General features: G+C 39.0%; 1 protein-coding gene across 1 annotated transcript; it reads right to left on the bottom strand.

Annotated features, from left to right (window-relative positions):
- Positions 1-20,707: 20,707 nt before the first annotated feature.
- Positions 20,708-21,223, bottom strand: LOC149827190 (uncharacterized). Its single transcript, XM_090018458.1, has one exon. It carries the CDS (start codon positions 21,221-21,223, stop codon positions 20,708-20,710), a length of 516 nt encoding a protein of 171 aa, XP_089874584.1.
- Between the last annotated feature and the right edge of the window lie 531 nt (positions 21,224-21,754).

The following is a 21,754-nucleotide window of genomic DNA, read 5'->3' as shown; positions in this document are numbered from 1 at the left end:
TTCAAATAAATTTTTTTATTTTTTTTCTTGTTTGTGACGGATTAGCGATGGATATATCCGTCGCTATACATATAATTTAGTGACGGATTAGCGACAGTTGTAAATCCGTCGCCAAGCCGAGGTCGCCGTTTAGTACCGGCGAATTTGCGACGGAATCTGTCGTTCATTATTCTATCACAATTAGTGACGGAACTGGCGACAGATTTATGCTGTCGCCAGTTATCGTTGAAAAATTTATGACGTAAGCTATCCGTCGCTAAGCCGGTTAGCGACGGATTAGCGATGGAATAGTGACAGAATGAGATCGTCGCTAATCCACTACTTTGTTGTAGTGTTAGGCAGGTCGACCCGTTTACGACATGAACCCGTTTAAGCCAAACCCTAACCCAGCTAAGAAGCCGGTTGGCGGGTCGGGTCAGGTCAGATTTTGCCACCCCTACCTTTGGCCATAATAAATGAAGATTGGTGAAGGCCAAAAAGTCTATACTATGTTTACTTGTTTGTCTTATACAAATAACTAATGCTATTTTTTAATGAAAGAAAAAATGGGTAGCAAATGATTTAGGTTCTATTAAATAGCTTTGCTTACGGAGATCACATCCATATGGTCAATCCGAAGGAGAAGACAAAGGATGTACCACTAAGTGAACCATTTCTTTTCTCACTCTTTATTTATATAAAGAGAGAGATGGGAGTATCGTCGGATGCCCCATCATCGGACAGGGGCATCCGAAAATCCCCATCGCTGATCGGATGCGCGATTAGCGATGGAAATTTATTTTCCAAAAAAAACATCTTTAGCAGCGGTTACAACTGTCGCTAACGATAAAATTGTAAGGTCTTTAGCAGCGATTGCAACCGTAAATAAAAGGCCATCACTACAAGAAAAATGCTAATTAGCGATAGAAATTTATGATAGATTTTTTTCGTCGTAAATTTATGATGGATTAGTAAGAGAAAACTAGCCGTCACTGAAATTTGAAATATTTGCGAAATTAGCGATGGAAAAAATTTGGTCACGAATCCGTCGCTAATTAGCGATGGATTTGCCACGAAAAATTATGTCTCAAACTCCGTCACAACTTACACTACAAGAAAACACGTTGTTAGCGACGGAAGGTAGCGACAGAATATTTCTGTCGCTCGTTAGCGACGGATTACCGAGCGACAAACATCCGTCGCTATAATCAATGAAGCACACAAAACCAGCGACAGACTATAGTTCGTCGCTCAGTCCGTCGCTATTTAGCGACGGAGTTTGCGACATACTATTTGGTCGTTACGGCCGCACGATTTGACGACGACTCTTGTGACAAACCCAAGTCCGTCGCTACTTAGCGACGGACGTGGGGACGGAGAGCAGTCCATCGCGGGTTTCGTAAATTTGATTTACGTGGGCTTAGCGACGGAATTAATTCCATCGCTAAGCCGTCGCTAAGTTTTGAATAACCCTAATCCCAGACAGATTTTCCTTTTCTTCTATCCCTGCTCTCGCCGTTCGCCACTCCTGCCGTTCGCCGATCCCACTCCCGCCGTTCGCCGGTCCCACCGTCCGCAGGCCCCGCCGCCCGAAGGAAGGTAAAGGACGCCCCCCCCCTGCGTTTTCCGGCAGGGGGTCGACCCCCTGCCGGAAAACGCGAGGGTTAACCCCCTGCTGTTCTGGTAGGGGGTTAACCCCCTGCCGTTTCCGGCAGGGGCCCCCTGCCTTTCCGGCAGAGGGTTAACCCCCTGCCGTTTCCGGCAGGCCCCCCTGCCGTTTTCGGAAGGGCCCTCTGCCTTTCCGGCAGGGGTTAAACCCCCTGCCGAAACAACAGGGGGTCGACCCCGGCAAGGGCTTAACCCCCTGCCTTTCCGGCAGGGGGTTTAACCACCTGCCGGAACAGGCAGGGGGTCAACCCTCTGCCTGCTCAGGCAGGGGGGCGACCCCCTGCTGTTCCGGCAGGGGGGCGACTCACTGGCGGAAAGGCTGGGGGTCGACCCCCTGCCCGAACAGGGGGTCAGTTAACCCCCTACGTTCCGTAAGGGGGTTAACCCCCTATGTTCTGTAAGGGTGTCGACCCCCTGTCGGAACAACAGGGGAGTCGATTGCTTGCCAGAACAGTTTTTTTTTTTTTATTTCGTAGTGACTTCATTTTGAAACAATGTTTTTTTTGTGCAGATTTTTCAACAGAATCAGTTCGTGCTCAGCCACCTGTGGTAAGTAAGTGTCAAAAATAATGCAAATCGGGTAAATACCCGTGGTGAATAAGTGATGCAAGCGTATCACATGTTATTTAATTTAGTAGATGTAACACTTTATTGTTCACACACTCACTTAGTTGTTGGTTTTTAGGGTTGCTTTGTTGGAGTTCAGAGATTATGCTGAGCATAATTTTAATGTATGAATATTGAAGTGTTCTTATTTTTGGAGTACGGTGTCCATGCTAGGCATGGTAGTTTTTAGTGAGATATTGAAGTGTGTTTGTTGCAGGTACATGTTTGCCATTTATTTGATATGAATGATTACGATGTATTGCAATGTTTGATGTAATTGTATCTATGCTTGCATGTAGTTACTTTCAATTTGATTATGACTTCCATGTGAAATTGTATAATGAAAGCATGTTTCAAATGATTGTATCGTGTCATTACTGGTTTGCACATAAAAATATTAAGTTATCAATGCATGCATCAAAATTCTTGTTATTGTATAACATCATATATTGCATGATAAATTTGATATGTTCTTCATCATGGCATTCTGATTGTTCTCTTTTAATTCGTTAGGCTATTATTCATAACATCATAAGAAAATGACTGCAAACCGTGAATGGATGTACCGTAGGATAGTTGACAATGAGTTATCGCATGAATATATGGATGGTGTTGACAGTTTTATTGAATTTGCAACGACAAGTGTCAGTACAGTGGATCCCACAGGTCAGATTAGGTGTTTCTGCAAGATTTGTAAGAATAATCGATTTGTAGAACCTCATAGCGTTAGACATCACCTATACAGGAAGGGTTTTGTGAGTGATTATCAGAACTGGACGTTTCATGAAGAGGAATATAGAAACAATTTTGATGCACGGGTGAATGTGGTGCACGATAATCCATATACAGATTTGATATTTGATGCCGCAGGAACAGAACTGGGTTCTGCTATGAGTTCTAGTAATGTAAGAACTGTCGTAGATGAAGAATCATCAAACGATGCAGCTAGTAGATTTTATAATTTACTTAGAGATGTTGATGAACCACTTTGGAACGGTTGCGAGAGTCACACGATCTTGTCTGCAGTTCTTCAACTAATGAATTTGAAGTCCGAGTATAATTTGAGTCAATCATGTTTTGACCGTTTGTGCATGATTGTGAAGAGTATGTTGCCCAAAGATGAGAAATTGCCACAAAATTTCTATCGTGCGAAAGTTATGGTCAACGCTCTAGGTATGAGTTACAAAAAGATTGATGCTTGTCCAAATCACTGCATGTTGTATTTCAAGGAGCAAGAAAACAACATATCATGCCCGTCATATGGGCATCCTCGGTTCAAGCCAAAGACAAGAGGCAATGGTAGCACGAGATCAAAGGAAGTTTCATACAAGTTGCTCTGCTACTTTCCTATCACTCCTAGATTGCAGCGATTGTATATGTCTTCAAGGACAGCTAAACACATGAGATGACATGCAAATAAAGTTCGACACGATGAAAACAAGATCACACATCCTGTTGACGCTGAAGCTTGAAAGCACTTTGATCGTACTCATCAGAACTTCGCAATAGAAGTGCGAAATGTTAGACTCGGTCTATGTACATATGGATTTAATCCATTTGGGGGTAGATCAACTCCATACTCATGTTGGCCAGTATTTGTAACTCTATACGACCTTCCACCAAGCTTGTGTATGAAACATCCAAATCTGTTCTTATCTCTGTTGATCCCTGGTCTGACCTCACATGGCCAAAATCTTGATGTATATTTAAGGCTATTGATTGATGAATTAAAAGTATTATGGAATGATGGTATTACCACGTATGATGCCCACAAAAAACAAAATTTCAACATGAAGGTCGTTGTTCTATGGACAATCAGTGACTTCCCTGCATATGGTATGCTATCTGGTTGGAGCACACATGGGAGGTTGGCTTGTCCGTACTGCATGGAGGATTCTAAAGCTTTTAGATTAAGGCATGGAAGGAAGCCTTGATGATTTGAGTGCCATCGTCGATTTCTACCCAGCGATCATCCGTTCCGACGACAAAAGAATGCGTTTAAAGCAGGCACAACTGAAACAGAAGGTCCATCCTCAAGATTGTCTAGCATAGAGATTCTAAAAAGATTGCGATACTTTCCAGATGTATTAACAGATGCCCGCAGTCCTACACCCTTTCGTGGATTTGGGAAGGATCACAATTGGACGAAGAAATCTATTTTTTGGGAACTACCGTCTGGTCGACCCTATTGATATGACATAATTTGGATGTGATGCATGTAGAGAAAAATGTGTTTGATAATGTGTTCAATACAGTAATGAATATTAAATGAAAAATGAAGGATAATCCGAAGGCCCGTATGGATTTAAAATTAATATGTAAAAGACCAGAATTGGAACTCAAAGAGTATAATGTCAAAGTACTGAAACCAAAGGCAAAGTACGTGCTCGGACCTGATCAAATAAAACATGTATGTCAATGGTTGAGATAACTGGGATTTCTAGATGGATATGTCTCTAACATTGCTCGGGCTGTAAAGATTGACAATGGACAGTTATATCGATTGAAGAGCCATGATTGTCATATCTTTATGCAACAATTGATACCCCTAGCATTCCATGATATGTTAGACAAACCTATATGGGGGGTATTGTCTGAGTTGAGCGGATTTTTCAGAACATTGTGCGCATCGGAGGTCGTAGTATCAGATGTAAAGAATCTCGAGGACTCTGTCATCACCACTGTTTGTCTGCTAGAAAAGATATTTCCGCCAACATTTTTTGATGTTATGGAACATTTGATCATACATCTGCCATATGAACTAAGGGTTGGTGACCCTATGCAATATCGATGGATATACCCATTTGAAAGGTATATGTTTTTTTATATTTGTCTCTTTAATGACAGATATTTAAAATTTGAAATGTATATTCTTGTCAGATGCATGTTCGACCTAAAAAAAAAGGTTCGTAATAAAGCAAGAGTAGAAGGCTCTACTTGTGAGGCGTACACTTTAGAAGAGATTTCAAATTTTTCATCTATGTACTTCGAACCTCATATTCCAACACGTTACACATGCCCGCCCCGTAACGATGATGGAGAACAAGTAACTGTTGCTGACAAGCTGTCAATATTTCAACCATTTGGGCATGCATTTGGTAGTTGCCGATCAAGGCTATTGACAGATCGAGAGCAAGACGCAACACACATCAATATTCTTTTTAATTGCTCAGCGATCGACCCATACATCGAGTAAGTATATGTATATGCAACTCAATTATAAATCCTTTTATGTTCTATATGTGGATACATGGCTCGGTAATATAAGTATTTGTGGTTTGCAGACGATTTGATCTGGAGTTGCAAAGCGAAGTTTCACATCTCACTGATGCAGAAGTACAGAAAGAACGTGGAACTAAGTTTGTGGAGTGGTTGAAACTGTTGGTAAAGAAGCTAACATAAATTTTGTACTTATAAACAACACTAAGTTACTTAATTGATCGTGATCACAATCATTGTTTATGTCTGTGCGTAGGTTCGCCATGGTGATGTTAAAGATCAAGGAATATGTGATTTAGAAAATGGTCCGACCAAAGTTGTGCAATGCTATAACGGGTATATCGTAAATGGTTATCGATTCCATACAAAAGATTACGGTATAAACAAATCAACGATAAATAGTGGCGTGTGTGTCAAGGGTAGCAGCTACGGTGAAAATGAACATGATTACTACGGTGTTATAGAGGAAATAATAGAGTTGACTTACTTAGGCATGAATAACAGGGTAACTTTATTCAAGTGTCATTGGTTTGATCCAACTGCAACAAGACTCGACAAAGCTTCAGGCATTGTGGAGGTGAATCATAAATCCAGGTTTAGAACATATGAACCATTCATATTAGCCTCGCGATCTCAACAAGTTTATTATACTTCATATCCGAGTATAAAAAAGTCAGATAGAAATGAATGGTGGGTAGTTTGCAAGGTGAAGTCCAAACTATACCCCGAGTATGATCAGTTACAAGAATATGAGTTAGCTGAAGACAGCGATTACTATCAATCAGATGATGTCTATGACTTCGCTTATGGTCACGATGTTGCGTATGATATGCATGTCATATCTCCATTGGCCGATGAAACATTCATAGAGGAATGTGATCCAAATGATGTACCAAGTGGATGGGCAAACAATGAAGAAGAAGAAGAAGAAGCAGAAGAAGAAGAAGAAGAAGAAGAAGAAGAAGAAGAAGAAGAAGAAGAAGAAGAAGAAGAATAAGAAGAAGAAGAAGAAAGTCAAACTAGTGACGAGGAAGAATTCTCAAACATCTATTTAAATGCATTGCAGTACTTGATGTGAGTTGTATTGCAATACTTGGTGTGAATGATTAAAAATTTTATTTGAATGTATTGTAATACTTGATATGAATGATTCGAATGCATTGCAATACTTGATGTGAATGATTTGAATTATTTGAATGTATTGTAATACTTGATGCGAATGCATGAGTTGTATTGCAACACTTGATGCGAATGATTAAAAATTTTATTTGAATATATTGTGATACTTGATACGAATTATTTGAATGCATTGTAATACTTGATGTGAATGATTTGAATTATTTGAATGTATTGTAATACTTGATACGAATGATTCGAATGCATTGCAATACTTGATGTGAATGATTTAAATTATTTGAATGTATTATAATTTATGCAACGAATGATTTGAATTATTGCAATACTTGATGTGAATGATTTGAATTATTTGAATGCATTGTAATACTTGATGCAAATGATTTGAATGCATTGCAATGCTTGATGTAAATGACTTGAATGCATTGCAGTACCTGATATGAATGATTTGAATTATTGTAATACTTGATGCGAATGACTTGAATGTGTTGTAATACTTGATGTGAATTATTTGAATGTATTGTATGACATATGTTATTTGTTAGAATATGGTTCGTGGAGGTTACAGTGGTCGCTCATTCAGTAGTAGTCAGGCCCAACCTTCATCTTCACGGGCTCCTGTGATAGGTATATTGATTAACTAATTAGATGCTTGATTAGTTCAAATGCGCATTCTGAGAACTTCTAACGTATTTTTTTACAGATGATGTTTCGCCTATAGACGACCCACTTGCACCAGTTGATCACACAAGTCAAGAGCCAACACAGGAAGCAGGGTCTTCTTAGTCTGGCACAAGAAGGCTCATTCGAATAGTGTATATCGATAATCGACCATAAGTATTTTGTTTTCAATTATTGCATATCTTATAAATATTTTATATTGATATTTACTGTGTAACAATTCATGTGCAACACGGGGTTTGAGCCACAAGTAGTACGGGAGATTAGAAATTCACTTCTTTAACATCTAGTAGGACCGGTTGCTCAATGGAAAGAGTACCTAAAGAAGGTGTTAGACAGATTGTGGTCCTCATTCACGGTATATAGTTGTTCATCATAGTTAATGTGTTTCATATTTAATTTATTTAAGTAATGTCTACTAACTTTCTAAAAATATTTGTAGGCTTCGAATCGCTTCGCAACTACGGTAGAAGAAAATGATGCAAGGAAGGTGTGGCAGAAGGTGGCTGCCAATCGATTTGCAGACATGCTGCACACTATGAAGACTGCAGCAAAAAAAGCATCTGGAGTAGTAGATGATCCACTACTATGGAAGGGCCATGGACCTATTACTATCAGGAGAGATTACTGGGATGAAATGTGCGATAAGTGGGCGGAAGATGCATTTAGAAATCGCTCTGCGAAGGCTGCACAAAATCGATCGAAGATGCCCGAAGCCCATCTACACACAGGTGGATCTAAGACATTTGGGAGCCACCTGAAGAAAATGGTAACTCATCAATATATAATAGTAATTTTATAAGTATTGTTGCAATCTCGTGTACTAAATCTTTTGTCATTTAACTTCGCAGGAAGCAGAAAAAGGAGGCAGTATACCATATAAGGATGTGTTTATTGAAACACATAAGCGGTAGATCACGAGAGTCTTCGTATCAGAGAAGGCGAGAACAACGACGGTATGTATTTATTCTATTAATAATCATTGCAATATGCAAGTTATTATAATGTTATCATTAATTATTAATGCATACTTTAAACATTATTTTGTAGGAGGCATATGAGCAACAGATGGTAGAGCGATATGGCGATGACGCTACTCAGCATCCATCATTTGATCCTGTAGCATGGGTGACTACAGCATGTGAACCCAAAAAAGGTCGCGTGTTCGGGTTTGGGAGTAATCTGAACACTTCACCAGTTATTGCTTCTTCCAGTTATGGTTCAAAGGCTACTTTCGCCGACATAAGCTCCAAGCAACAACCTATTCTTTCCGGTGATGATATACGCCAGATCATTAAGGACACATTGGATGACTACTTCCATGACACCGTCGTCGCCCCCTTTCTCCGAGATGACATCAACAATCTTGTGCTGAACAGGGGATCTTCGATTGCAGGTCCCTCTCAGGTATAATCACATATTTAGTTTTTTGACTGCCTTAGCACACATATGAGCATGATAGAATTACATATATAACTTTTTGTCTGCCTTAGAGCACATATGAGCATGATAGAATCACATATAGAGTTTTTTTATTGCCTTAGAGTACATATGAGCATGCTATAATAACATATAGAGTTTTTTTATTGCCTTAGAGCACATATGAGCATGTTATAATCACATATAATTTTTTTTGCCTGCCTTAGAACACATATGAGCATGCTATAATCACATATTCAGTTTTTTGACTGCCTAAGAACACATATGAGCATGATAGAATCACATATAAAGTTTTTTTGACTGCCTTAGAACACATATGAGCATGCTATAATCACATATTCAGTTTTTTGACTGCCTAAGAACACATATGAGCATGTTATAATCACATATTCAGTTTTTTGACTGCCTTAGCACACATATGAGCATGATAGAATCACATATATAACTTTTTGCCTGCCTTAGAGCGCATATGAGCATGATAGAATCACATATAGAGTTTTTTTATTGCCTTAGAGCACATATGAGCATGCTATCTAAACATATAGAGTTTTTTCATTGCCTTAGAGCACATATGAGCATGCTATAAGCACATATAAATTTTTTTGCCTACCTTAGAGCACATATGAGCATGCTATAATCACATATTCAGTTTTTTGACTACCTAAGAACACATATGAGCATGATAGAATCACATATAAAATTTTTTTGACTGCCTTAGAACACATATGAGCATGCTATAATCATATATTCAGTTTTTTGACTGCCTAAGAACACATATGAGCATGTTATAATCACATATTCAGTTTTTTGACTACCTTAAAACAAATATGAGCATACCAAAATCACATATAGAGTTTTTTTACTGCCTTAGAACATATATCATTTATGATAGAATCACATATAATTTTTTTTGCTTTGCCTGCCTTAGAGCACATATGAGCATGCTATAATCACATATTCAATTTTTTGACTGCCTTAGCATACATACGAGCATGATCGAATCACATATATAGCTTTTTTCCTGCATTAAAGCACATCTAAGCATGGTAGAATCACATATAGAGTTTTTCTAGCTGCCTTAAAACACATATGAACATGCTATAATCACATATTCAATTTTTTTACTGTCTTAGCACACATATGAGCATGATAGAATCACATATATAACTTTTTGCCTGCCTTAGAGCACATATGAGCATGATAGAATCACATATAGAGTTTTTTTATTGCCTTAGAACACACATGAGCACATGATAGAATCACATATAGTGTGTAATTTATTCCATTATATTTTGTTTATCAATACTGATTATTCTTTTCTTGTGTAGGCTGCTAGCGATAATCAACGTAGCGGAGCTGAAGGGACAGATAAAGGCAATAAACAAGAAGACGCACAAAATCTTGGTGATGATTAGAGAACTGTGTTGAAGAAGTTCTATTTTTTTATGTTTCCTAATTGTAATTGTTGAATTATAAATAATTAAACTTGTTAATTTTAAGGTGGAACGATTAATTGTTGTAGATTCTTTTTATATGGAATTTTTTGTGTGGTTTGTTTTTTATTTACAGGAAATATAAATTGTACAGGAAATATAAATTGTACTGTTCTCAATATTTAATTTTCAAATAATTTTTTTAAATTTTTTTTCGTGTTTGCGACGGATTAGCGACGGAACCGTCTGTCGCTATTCATATAAATCTAGCGACGGCCTAGCGACAGACCTGGCGACAGATTTATTCTGTCGCCAGTTAGCGTCGAAAAATTCACGACGTAAGCATACCGTCGCATAGTGTCAAAAAATAGCGACGGAATGTGGTCGTCGCTAATCTACTGCTTTGTTGTAGTGTTAGCGACGAATGATAGATGAACTTTTTCCGTCGTGAATTTTATCGCTATTTTTCGATAAAAATGGCCCATCTACGACGCGAAATTCTCCCTCCCCTTCTCTCTCTCTTTCTCTCTCTAATTACCGCCAAATCAGCTTCCCGACTGCCACCATGACGCCTCCTCCCCTTCTCCATCCGCAGCCGGCCGATGCCCCTCCTCTTCCCATCTTCCTCACCTTCTTTTTCTTCTCTCTTCTCTAGTCGAAGGGCTTTGTCGGTTGCCGGAAAACCGCTTTCGCATGGCCTGAGACCTCGTCGGAGAATCGAATTTGCTTCGTTATGGCGGTCGTGGATCCAAAGTCTCCGACGGAAGGGAAGGTGTGGAACATCTGTCGGATGCCGTTCTAGCAATCGAGAGCGATGTCCTCCTCCTCTTCGTCTTCTTCGCAGAACACCCTGCATCACCAAAGGGGCGGCCACGGCCAGGGCGAGGGTTCGAACCCGTCGGCAAACTCTGTCTCGTCCGTGGCTTGCTCGATCCTCCTGACTTGTTGCCGAACTGGTGAAGGAAGGAATGGAGTATGTGCCCAAACTGGTTAGGTTTTGGCATTTCTTTCGTGAATGATTTTTTTTCCCGCTTTCATTCTATATTGATCTTTTCTAGTTTGTGACCATTAGGGATTCGTTTTTTCTTTCTGTGCATAATTTGCTTGTAAACGATTACTCATTCAAATTTTTTTTTTTAATATTATTTTGTCTATTCTTGATTTTTTGGTGTTGTAAGCATTTCTTCACTTAAACATATGGATAGGAAAATCCAGTTTATTGGTTCTCTTGGTTGTTTGCTTGTGTTGCAACGAAGTTTGTTTTATTTTAAATCATAGTCTTACGGGTAGACTATTCTAGTTTGCTGGTCACTTGGTTGTTATTAGCTTGCTTTGCAACAAAGTTTTTGTTCTCAAAGTAAGGATCATTCTTGCGTCACATGTTCTGGTGTCCTTAGTATTTCAAAACGTGTTCGCTTTTTTAAGGATGCTTAGTTATTTGTGATCACAATTTTGATGTGCATATTCTTGTCCTGGAAGGGTATATAACTCAGACAATGAAGCTGGGTGCTCTTGCACTTCCACCATATCGAACCTTCGCACTGGAGGAACTTGAAGAAGCCACTAACAACTTTGAACCATCGTGTTCTATGGGTGAAGGATCCCTTGGGCCGGTATGTCCTGACTTGCACACCATCTAGACTTTCTGCCTGCCCATGAAAATGCAATTCATTTGTGTGCAATGGACATTTTTTACCAAAGAACAAAGAAAAGAAAGACTGTTTACTGTAAACTGAAAGTTATCACCTTAACCAAGAATCTCCTGGTTTTCATGTTGTCTCAGATATACCGAGGTAGATTAAGGAATGGTTGTCTGGTTGTCATCAGATGCGTGAAAGTGAAGAAGAGGCAGAGTGCCCCCAATTTCACTAACCTTATTGAACTGATTTCGAAACTCAGGCACCGTCATTTAGTCAGTGCTCTTGGACATTGCTTTGAGTATTTACCTTGACGATTCTAGCATCAGAGGTATCTTTCTGGTGTTTGAATATATGCCTAATGGGACACTAAGGGAAAATATTTCTGGTACTGGCGTTCACCATGTTGTTGGTTTTTTTCATGGTGTTTTTTGATAGAAAATATTAACAAAAATAGAGGGAAAAAGAAAGCAGAAGCAGTATTTTAAATTGGGAATATATTGGGGTCTGATATCAATGGTTGTTTATCTTTTTTGTGTTTAATTTGTCATGGGAAGCAGGTAGAGAAAACCTCAACTGGACCCATCGAATATTAGCAGTTATTAGCATAATGAAGGGTTTGCAATTTTTGCACAATGGAATTGTACCAGGAATTTTTGGAAATGATCTAAAAGCTACAAACATACTTTTAGATCAAAATCTAGTTGATGAAATTAGCAGCTACAATCTGCCTGTTTTGACTAAGAACACGAGAAAGGAGGTAATTGACAGAGAAGCTGTTGTTGGTTCTGAGTTACTTTTTACATCATCTGAGTCCCGCTTTTATGCTCCTACTGGAAGTTGTGTTTTTAGCTTGAGTTGCTCTTGGTGCTCATGTTGTGACATAGGTGGGAATAGGATTTCTTATAAATGGATCGAAAGAAGCTAATGCTCTTGTTAGGTATGATTTTTTTTATAGCTGTAAGTTCAATCATGATAAGTGCAATTGTTATGTATACTGTACACGAACGCTTATTGATTACTTGTTAGCTTTTCCTCACTAGGCATGTCCATACTAACTGCAAGTTTTATACGTTGGAGGTTTTTCTTATTTTTGAACTTTATGCTGCACAAAATATCGATTGAGTAGTTATATCATTTTGTTTACACGACTGTGTGCTGAATTAGTGATTCTGCGTTGGTGTTACTTTCCAGGAATAAACAGAGGGATAAGATCGATATTTATGACTTTGGTGTTATCCTGCCAGAAATCATCCCAGGAAGACCGATTTCGTCAATGGATGAATTAAAAGTGCCAGAATAAGGCAAACTAGGCATTTTGAAGTACCCATGTTTCATGGATGTAGCCCCATATCACTACAAGAAAAACGCTAATTAACAACAAAAATTTGCGACGAAAAAAATCTGTTGCAAATTTACTACGAACGACGAAAAAAATTTGTCGCAAATTTGCGACAGATTAGCGAGAGAAAGATATTCGTTGCCAAAATTTCGCTTATTTGCGAAATTCATGACAAAAAACATTCTGTCAGTAATCTGTCGCTAATTAGTGATGGATTAACGATGAAATTTATTCTGTCTCAATATCCATCACAACTTAGCGACGGATAATCAGCATAACTTTTCCGTCGCTACCCCGTCGCCAAGTAGTGACGACCTAGCGATGGAATTTGTCCATCATGAATCCGTCGCTAATTTCTTCGTAAATCCCTAATTTAAACCCCTTTCTTTCTCTTTTCTGTTTCGTCTTCGCCGCCCGTCGTCCGTCGCGTTTCATCTCCGCCTCCCATCGCCCCCTGGCCCACCGCCCCTCGATCGTCGCCCGTCTCCGTTGCTTGTCACCCGATGCCTGTCAGTCGGCGCCCTTCGCGCGATGACAGTTGCTCTACGCCAATCGCCTGGCGCCCAACTTTTGACGCCCGCCGACCTCCCCCTTCGGCTTAGGTAACCCCCGATAACCCTGTCTCCTTTCTTTTTTCTTCGGCCATTTTCTTTTTAGCCAGGGAGGGGTCAAGCATCCCTGTCTTATGGGATGCAAGGGAGGGGCTCAACCCCCTCCCCCTTTTTTTCTGTCAGGGAGGGGCCAAGCCCTCTCCCTATTTTTTTTGCTAGGGAGGGGCTGAGCCCCCTCCTTGTCTTACGGGATGCGAGGGAGGGGCTCGGCCCCCTCCCCTATTTTTTTTTTTGCCAGGGAGGGGCCGAGCCCCCTCCATGTATCCCTGTCTTACGAGATGAGAGGGAGGGGCTGAGCCCCCTCCTTGTTTATTTTTTCGCCCCCTGTCTTACGGGATGAGAGGGAGGGGCCAAACCCCCTCCCTTTTTTTTTCGCCAGGGAGAGGGCAAACCCCCTCCCTGTCTCCCTGTCTTACGGGATGAGAGGGAGGGGCCGAGCCCCCTCATTTTTTTTTCGCCAAGGAAGGGCCGAGCCCTCTCCCTATCTTACGAGATGCGAGGGAGGGACTCCGACCCCTCCTTGTTTCCTTTTTCGCCAGGTAGGAGTTGAGCCTCCTCCCTGTATTAATTTGTATATTTGTGCTTCGCATGTACGTTGCTGAGCTAATTGCGCGATGCTTAGTGCTAAGCATCACATGTGGTTAAAAATGCAATGCAAAAAGAAATAAGAAAAAAATGCAAAGACAAAAGCAATTCAAATCGGGTAAATACCCGTGGTGAGTAAGTGATGCAAGTGCATCACATGCTATTTAATTTATTGGATGCAACACTTTTTTGTTCACACACTCACTTAGTTGTGGATATCTATGACTGCTTTGATGGAGTTTGGAGATCATGCTGAGCATGATTTAAATGTATGAGAATAGAAGTGTTTTTTTTTTAGTACAGATTTCATACTAGGCATGGTAGTAGTTAGCAGAATATTGGAGTGTGTTTGCTGCAGGTATATGTTTGACATTGTTTTGATATAAATGATTTGAATATATTGCAATGTTTGATGTGTCTGTATTCATGTTTGCATGAAGTTATTTTCCATTTGATTATGCCTTTCATGTGAAATTGTATCATGAAAACATGCTTCAAATGAATGTATTATTTTATAGAATGTGATTTCATATTTCTAAATATCCTCGTGATGTGTATAAATATGATGTGATGGTGTTACATACGAAAATTTATGCATTAATTAAAACAAAAAATTACTCACAAACAATCACCAGACAAGAATTAATAGATAAATTAGATATTTTTTCATCATAGCATTATTAAGATTCTCTTTTAACTGGTAATGATAATATCTGTAACATTATAAGACAAAATGGCTACAAACCGTGAATGGATGTATCGTAGAATAGTTGATAATGAGGTGTTGCATGAATATATAAATGATGTTGATGGTTTTATTGAATTTGCAACGACAAGTGTCAGTACAGTGGATCCCACAGGTCAGATTAGATGCCCCTGCACGATGTGTAAGAACAATCGATTTGTACAACCTCATGACGTTAGACATCACCTATATAAGAAGGTTTTTGTTAGTGGTTATCAGAATTGAATGCTCCATGGTGAAAAATTTTAGAATAATTTTGATGCACGGGTGGATGTGATGCACGATAATCCATATATGGATTTGATATTTGATGCCACAGTACAAGAAATGGGCTATGCTATGGGACATAATAATGCATCAACTGGGGTAGAGGAAGAAGCAACAAACGATGCAGCTAGTAGATTTTATGACTTACTTAGAGATGCTGATGAGCCACTATAGAATGGTTGCGAGAGTCACACTATCTTGTCTGTAGTTCTTCAACTACTGAATTTGAAGTTAGAGTATAATTTGCGCCAATCATGTTTTGACCGTCTGTACTCTATTGTGAAGAGTATGTTGCCCAAAGATGAAAAATTGCCACAAAATCTCTACCGTGCGAAGGTTATAGTTAATGCTCTAGGTATGGGGTATCAAAAGATAAATGCTTGTCCAAATCACTGCATGTTGTATTTCAAAGATCAAGAAAATAGCAGATCATGTTCATCATATGGACATCCTCGGTTCAAGCCAAAGACAAGGAAAAATGATAGCACAAGGTCAAAAGATGTGTTATATAAGTCACTCCGCTACTTTCCTCTCACCCCTAAATTGCAACGACTGTATATGTCTTCGAGGACAGCTAAACAAATGATATGACATGCAAATAAAGTTTGACATGATGAAGACAAAATCACATATCCTGTTGACGCGGAAGCTTGGAGGCACTTTGATTGTACTCATCAAAACTTCGCAATGAAAGTGAGAAATGTTAGACTAGGTTTATGTACAGATGGATTTAATCCATTTGGGGGTAGATCAACTCCATACTCGTGTTGATCGGTATTTGTCAACCCATACAACCTTCCTCCAAGCTTGTGTATGAAGCGTCAAAATCTTTTTTTGTCTCTATTGATTTCTGGTCCGACTTCTCTGGGCTAAAATATTGATGTATATTTAAGGCCATTGATTGATGAATTAAAAATACTGTGGGATGACTGTGCTCTCACGTACGATGCCCATAAAAAACAAAACTTCAATATGAAGGTTGTTGTTCTAAGGACAATCAATGACTTTTCTGCATATGGTATGTTATCTGGTTGGAGCACACATGAGAGGTTGACATGGCCGTACTGCATGGAGGATACAAATTTTTTTAGTTTGACGCCTGAAAGGAAGCCGTGCTGGTTTGATTGTCACTGTCGATTTCTACCCAGCGATCATCCGTTTCGATGACAAAGGAATGTGTTTCAAGTAGGCACAACTGAAATGAAAGGTCCACCCACAAAGTTGTCTGGCATAGAGATTTTAAGAAGATTGTGATACTTTCCATGTTGACTGACAAATGCCCGTAGGCCGACGCCCTTCCTTGGATTTGGGAAGGATCATAATTGGACAAAGAAATCTATATTTTGGGAACTACCATATTGGTCGACCTTATTGATATGACATAATTTGAATGTCATGCATGTGAAGAAAAATATGTTTGATAATATGTTCAATACGGTAATAAATGTGAAAGGGAAAATAAAGGATAATCCGAAGGCTCGTATGGATTTAAAAGTAATATGTAAAAGACCAGAATTGGAACTCTAAGAGTACAATGACAAAATACTGAAACCAAAAGCAATGTACGTGCTTGGACCAGATCAAGTAAAGCAGGTATGTCAATGGTTGAGACAATTGAGATTTTCAGATGGATACGTCTCTAACATTGCTCGGGCTATGAAGATAGATGAGAGATAGTTATATGAGTTGAAGAACCATGATTGTCATGTCATTATGCAACGGTTGATACTCCTAGCATTCCATGATATGTTAGACAAACCTATATGGAGGGTATTGTCCGAGTTGAGTAGATTTTTTAAAACATTATGCACATCAGAAGTCGTAGTATCTGAGGTAAAGAATCTTGAGGATTCTGTCGTCACTATTATTTGTCAGCTAAAGAAGCTTTTTCCACCAACATTTTTCGATGTTATGGAACATGTCATCATATATTTGCCATATGAACTAAGGGTTGGTGGTCCTATGCAATATCAGTGGATGTACCCATTTGAAAGGTATATGTTTTTTTATATTTTTCTTTTCAATGCTGTTGAAAAATTTATTGTAATCCGAGATGTATATTGTTGACAGATGCATGTTTGACCTAAAAAAAAGGTTCAAAATAAAGCAAGAGTAGAGGGCTCTATTTGTGAGGTGTACACTTTAAAAGTAATTTCAAATTTTTCATCTATGTACTTTGAACCCCACATTCCAACACGTTACACATGCCCACCTCGTAATGATGATGAAGAACAATTTACTGTAACTGAAAAATTATCGATATTTCAAACACTTGTGCATGCATTTGACAGTTGCCGGTCAAGACTCTTGGAAGATCGAGAGCAAGACGCAACACAAATCTATATCCTTTTTAATTGCTCAATAATGTATTCCTTGTTTATTGTATTGACCTTGATTTGCAAAATACATAGCTTATGGTTGAACATCATACAAGGTATTCCTTGTTTCATGACTTTGTAGCAGAGACAAGATTTCATGATATGAAGGAATCAACAATTTGAGCATGCTGGTGATAGAATTTTTGTAGCCTGTCCTTAAACCCTGTAGGAGCAAAAAAACTTTTTCCCTGTCTTCTACAGGTTTGCCTATTGTGGCCAAATCATCACAGATCATTTTAAAATGTCTGATGAAGTCAGTGAGAGAATTCATTCCTTTCTTAATAGTGGATAGCTATTGTATTAAACAAAACTCCCTCGCTTGCGAATCTTGAGCAAAAAAAGTGATCAACATTTCCCACAATTCTTTTGAGATTTCACGACCTACGATGAGGCCAAGAACCGACTCAGATAAAGTGACGATAATCCAACCTTTAAGTAATCGATCAAATTTCTTCCAGAGTACATAAGAAGGATTAACGATAGCCTGTTTTTCAGGCCCTTCTATGACAAGATTTGGTGATGACAACTCTCCATTGATTAATCCTTGCATGTCTTGGTTTTCGATCAATACAAGAATCTGAGTGTGCCACAACAGAAAATTTGAATGGTTAAGCCTCAGTGAGACAAAATTGGAGATGTTCAGGGCAGCAGGGTATGGATATGATGAATTTGAAGGTAGCTGAGTCATCGCACGAGCCAGAGATGTCACACGAACCAAAGATATCTCAAGGAGGATGACTCTAGGATCTTAAAGAACAGTGAAAAACGATCACTGTTGTTGCTCTGATACCATAAAGAAACAAGACCACAAAAAACTATTTATGTGGTTCAATCCAAGAATAGAACCTACGTCCATGGCATAACACACTCACACTCACTTTATTGAACATGCAAAATCTCGATACATAAGAATATGCGTTAGATAACATATTTATACATAACGATCCAGGATATCCTACAATAGTTATCTTTTTTCAAATCTCCTATCCTTATCCACTAAGTCAGAGGTGAATGATTTGTTAGGATTAGGATGTAGATCCTTTCCATGATTATCCTTAACCGCAGGAGGCAACTTTGCTGGCGCAAAATCGTTAATAGAGATTTAATCTGTCTGGCAGATGAGGATTTCGTTGCACCTTGGATCTGGATCTTCAATGGACTATTCCTTCACTAACAGCTCCTTTTAGATGTAAAACCTATACCCTGCCCTGCCCACTGGGAACGTCTGCCCCTGCTTTGGCCTTGGGGGTGAGGGATGAACACCCTACATATCGAACTCTTACTATCTTTCAACTTGGAATGCCTTAAACAAACCCACCTAGCCAGGTGTGTGCACCTCTCATGGGCAATAGTATTTGTTAAATTATGACAGCAAACTTTTTGGATTCTAAAAGATAGATGTGAGGCTTCTGAATGAATGAAACTAGGAGCCAACCTTGTAGAATAATGATGAAAAGACTAAACTAAAAATATATTAGTGATAGAAAGTCCAAACAACAGATAAAGAAAGACATTAAGTATGATAATCTGGAAGTTGGAATTCCAAAAGGAAACAGAAGATACAACAGTCTGCACTAAAGGGACTATTTACAGTTTTATAAGCTCTCTCTACAATAGAGGTAAGCTGGAATCAGGATGTATAGAGAAAACAAAGATAAGAGAGACGAAGAGTAATTTTTTTTATTCAATCAATTGCGATAACGCTTTATATAGGTTAAAAATTGTTAGATTTTTAGTTAATGGTCAACATGGCCAAACTGTACATATAGGTCGATCCAACTACATTGCAGCTCAAGCGCCCTTGTATTCATGTGTGCACCAGCATGCATGTTCTTCCTTATGAGTTGACTATCTCGTTCCAAGGACTTCATAATGAATTAATTAATCAAGGAAACATTATTTAAATGTCTGAATTTATCTTTTCCATGTTGGACAAAAGTTTATGCATAGAGTTTTGGAGGGAAAAGGTCTCAAACTTAGTGAAATAGCTTAAATAATTTGAAACTCCTGAAAAATCTTCGAGAACCTCTCTTTAAATTGAAAGATTCTCAAAACCAAGTTAGTAGCTCTTTTCATCCTCTATTCAACAGCAGCGTCCTTCAAAATTTGTGATTAATTGCACAAATGAATTAGTCAATTTAGCCAAGCCAACTGTAAAACAACTAATCAGCACACGTTAAATCACAATTAATGAGGAGAATAGCAAATAATTTAATTTACATTGCTAAAAGTCTTAAGGTCTTCACAACCACAAACGTCTATAAACTGCAATCAATCACGGCAAATGTTCTGAGAGTGAACATTTCAAAACTATTTCAACTTATAATGCCATAAAGACAAGATGGTGGGATCTGGTTCCTGTATTCTCAATCCAAATCCAATAAAATCCCTAACTTGTTCAATGTAAAACTAGTTTCCTCACAAAGTAAAAAGCTGATTAGATTTCTTCCTTCTGCCTGAATCAATACAAACCATGTGAGAGTAGATTGGAGTTGGTAATATGCACGCTAGTACGTATCCTTCATTCATCTGCTACGCCCAGGCTGCTTGGTAGCATATGCGCGCTAGTACGCAGTTTTGTCTGTCACCAATCATGTAATTACATGTGGTGGGCTAGCTTGGGAATCTCCAGAAGTGAGCACCCAAAAAAGGACCCATATTGGTTCCTAGTTATCCTATCTATTGCTGCCAAGAGAGAGAGAGAGAGAGAGAGAGAGAGAGAGCAAATGGTTCTGATCCTTGTCAAATATGTAATCTATCTAGGTCCATGTTCAAGGGGTCATGTTTTTGCCTGGACTGGCCTGACGAGAGAGAGAGAGGTGCTAAACTTTGTGCTTTTTATATAGACAACTCTATGTTGAACAGATGGTTTCTTTTGTAGTCTCTAACAAAAGGCATTGCAGGCCTTTTTTCTTTTTTTGGGGAGAAAGAATAGGAAGTGCTAAAATTTTTGCTTCTACACAGAAAAACAATTATGTTCTGCTATGTTGAACAGATGGTTTCTTCATTTATAGTCGCTAACAATGGCTTCCTAGACCTGAACATATTCAACCTTCTCTTGAACTGATTGAGAGAAGGATCTTCCACATCTTCCAAACTAAGCCTAGGCAGAGTCTCCTCACCTGGGCTTGGACCAACCGAGTCCGGCAAGATCCTTGCACATCCAGCAGAAGACTTCTTCATTTCACTGTTAGCCCTCATGAACAACCCGGCCATGTCAGCCGGACTCACGACCGAATTCACCCGCGACATCGGAAACATGACATAGACATTGCCCATCTCTAGTTCTTCATCTGCCGACAGCGGCGAAAACCGCCTTCCGATCTGCAGGGACTGCAAGCTCACCACGAAGTGGTTCGGGTATTCTAGCATCAACTCAGCTGCGTTGACTGGGCCATCGACCTGGCTAACATCTCCATTGGTGCTTAAGATGACCTTCACGGCTGAGTTCCGGCAAGGGGTGTTGGGGGATAGAGCACAGGAGATGTAGTTTCCCATGGTAGTTGATAATTGAGTTTTTTTTCTAAAGGAAAGTCGATAATTGAGTTGCAATGGAAGACTTGTTTGGTTGGGCTTAAATAAGAGGGGAAGGAAGAGGCCAGCTGTTGATGGAAAGGTTGTCAAAGTAAAAGATACGCGTTGTAGAGAATAAAGAGATAATATAATCATTGTGATTGTGTGTACAAGGTCAAAGTATAGGAGTGCCCCATATTGAAAAAACAGTGGGAAACTTACTATAATTTACAAAAAGAAAGTGTCAAGTGTATTATTTTTTGTTTTTGAAATTGTTCACTTATTAACTACGCTTCTCTACGTTATTGTCACCAATTTATCTTATATGTTGTCATAAGTCTTAAGAAATGCAATTATGAGCTAAGAACTCTGGAAGATAAGATTTGACCTCCAAATTACGAATGACTTGTAAATTTAGTAAATGGTATTAATTAGACGCAGTCTAAAAACTCTGCAAACTCTCCAAATTGCGAAACTAAGATTTGACTTCTAAAAAATGGCAAAACAAAAAGTTAA

Source organism: Nuphar pumila, chromosome 10, assembly GCF_984573655.1.
Source record: "Nuphar pumila chromosome 10, dmNupPumi1.hap1.1, whole genome shotgun sequence".
NCBI lineage: Eukaryota > Viridiplantae > Streptophyta > Magnoliopsida > Nymphaeales > Nymphaeaceae > Nuphar > Nuphar pumila.
The sequence above is the reverse complement of the archived record's forward strand: the minus strand, read 5'-3'. Positions and strand labels throughout refer to the sequence as shown.

What these genes read in the sequence shown, in the direction of transcription:
- LOC149827190 (XM_090018458.1), bottom strand. Translation starts at nt 21,223, where the DNA reads ATGGGAAACTACATCTCCTGTGCTCTATCCCCCAACACCCCTTGCCGG.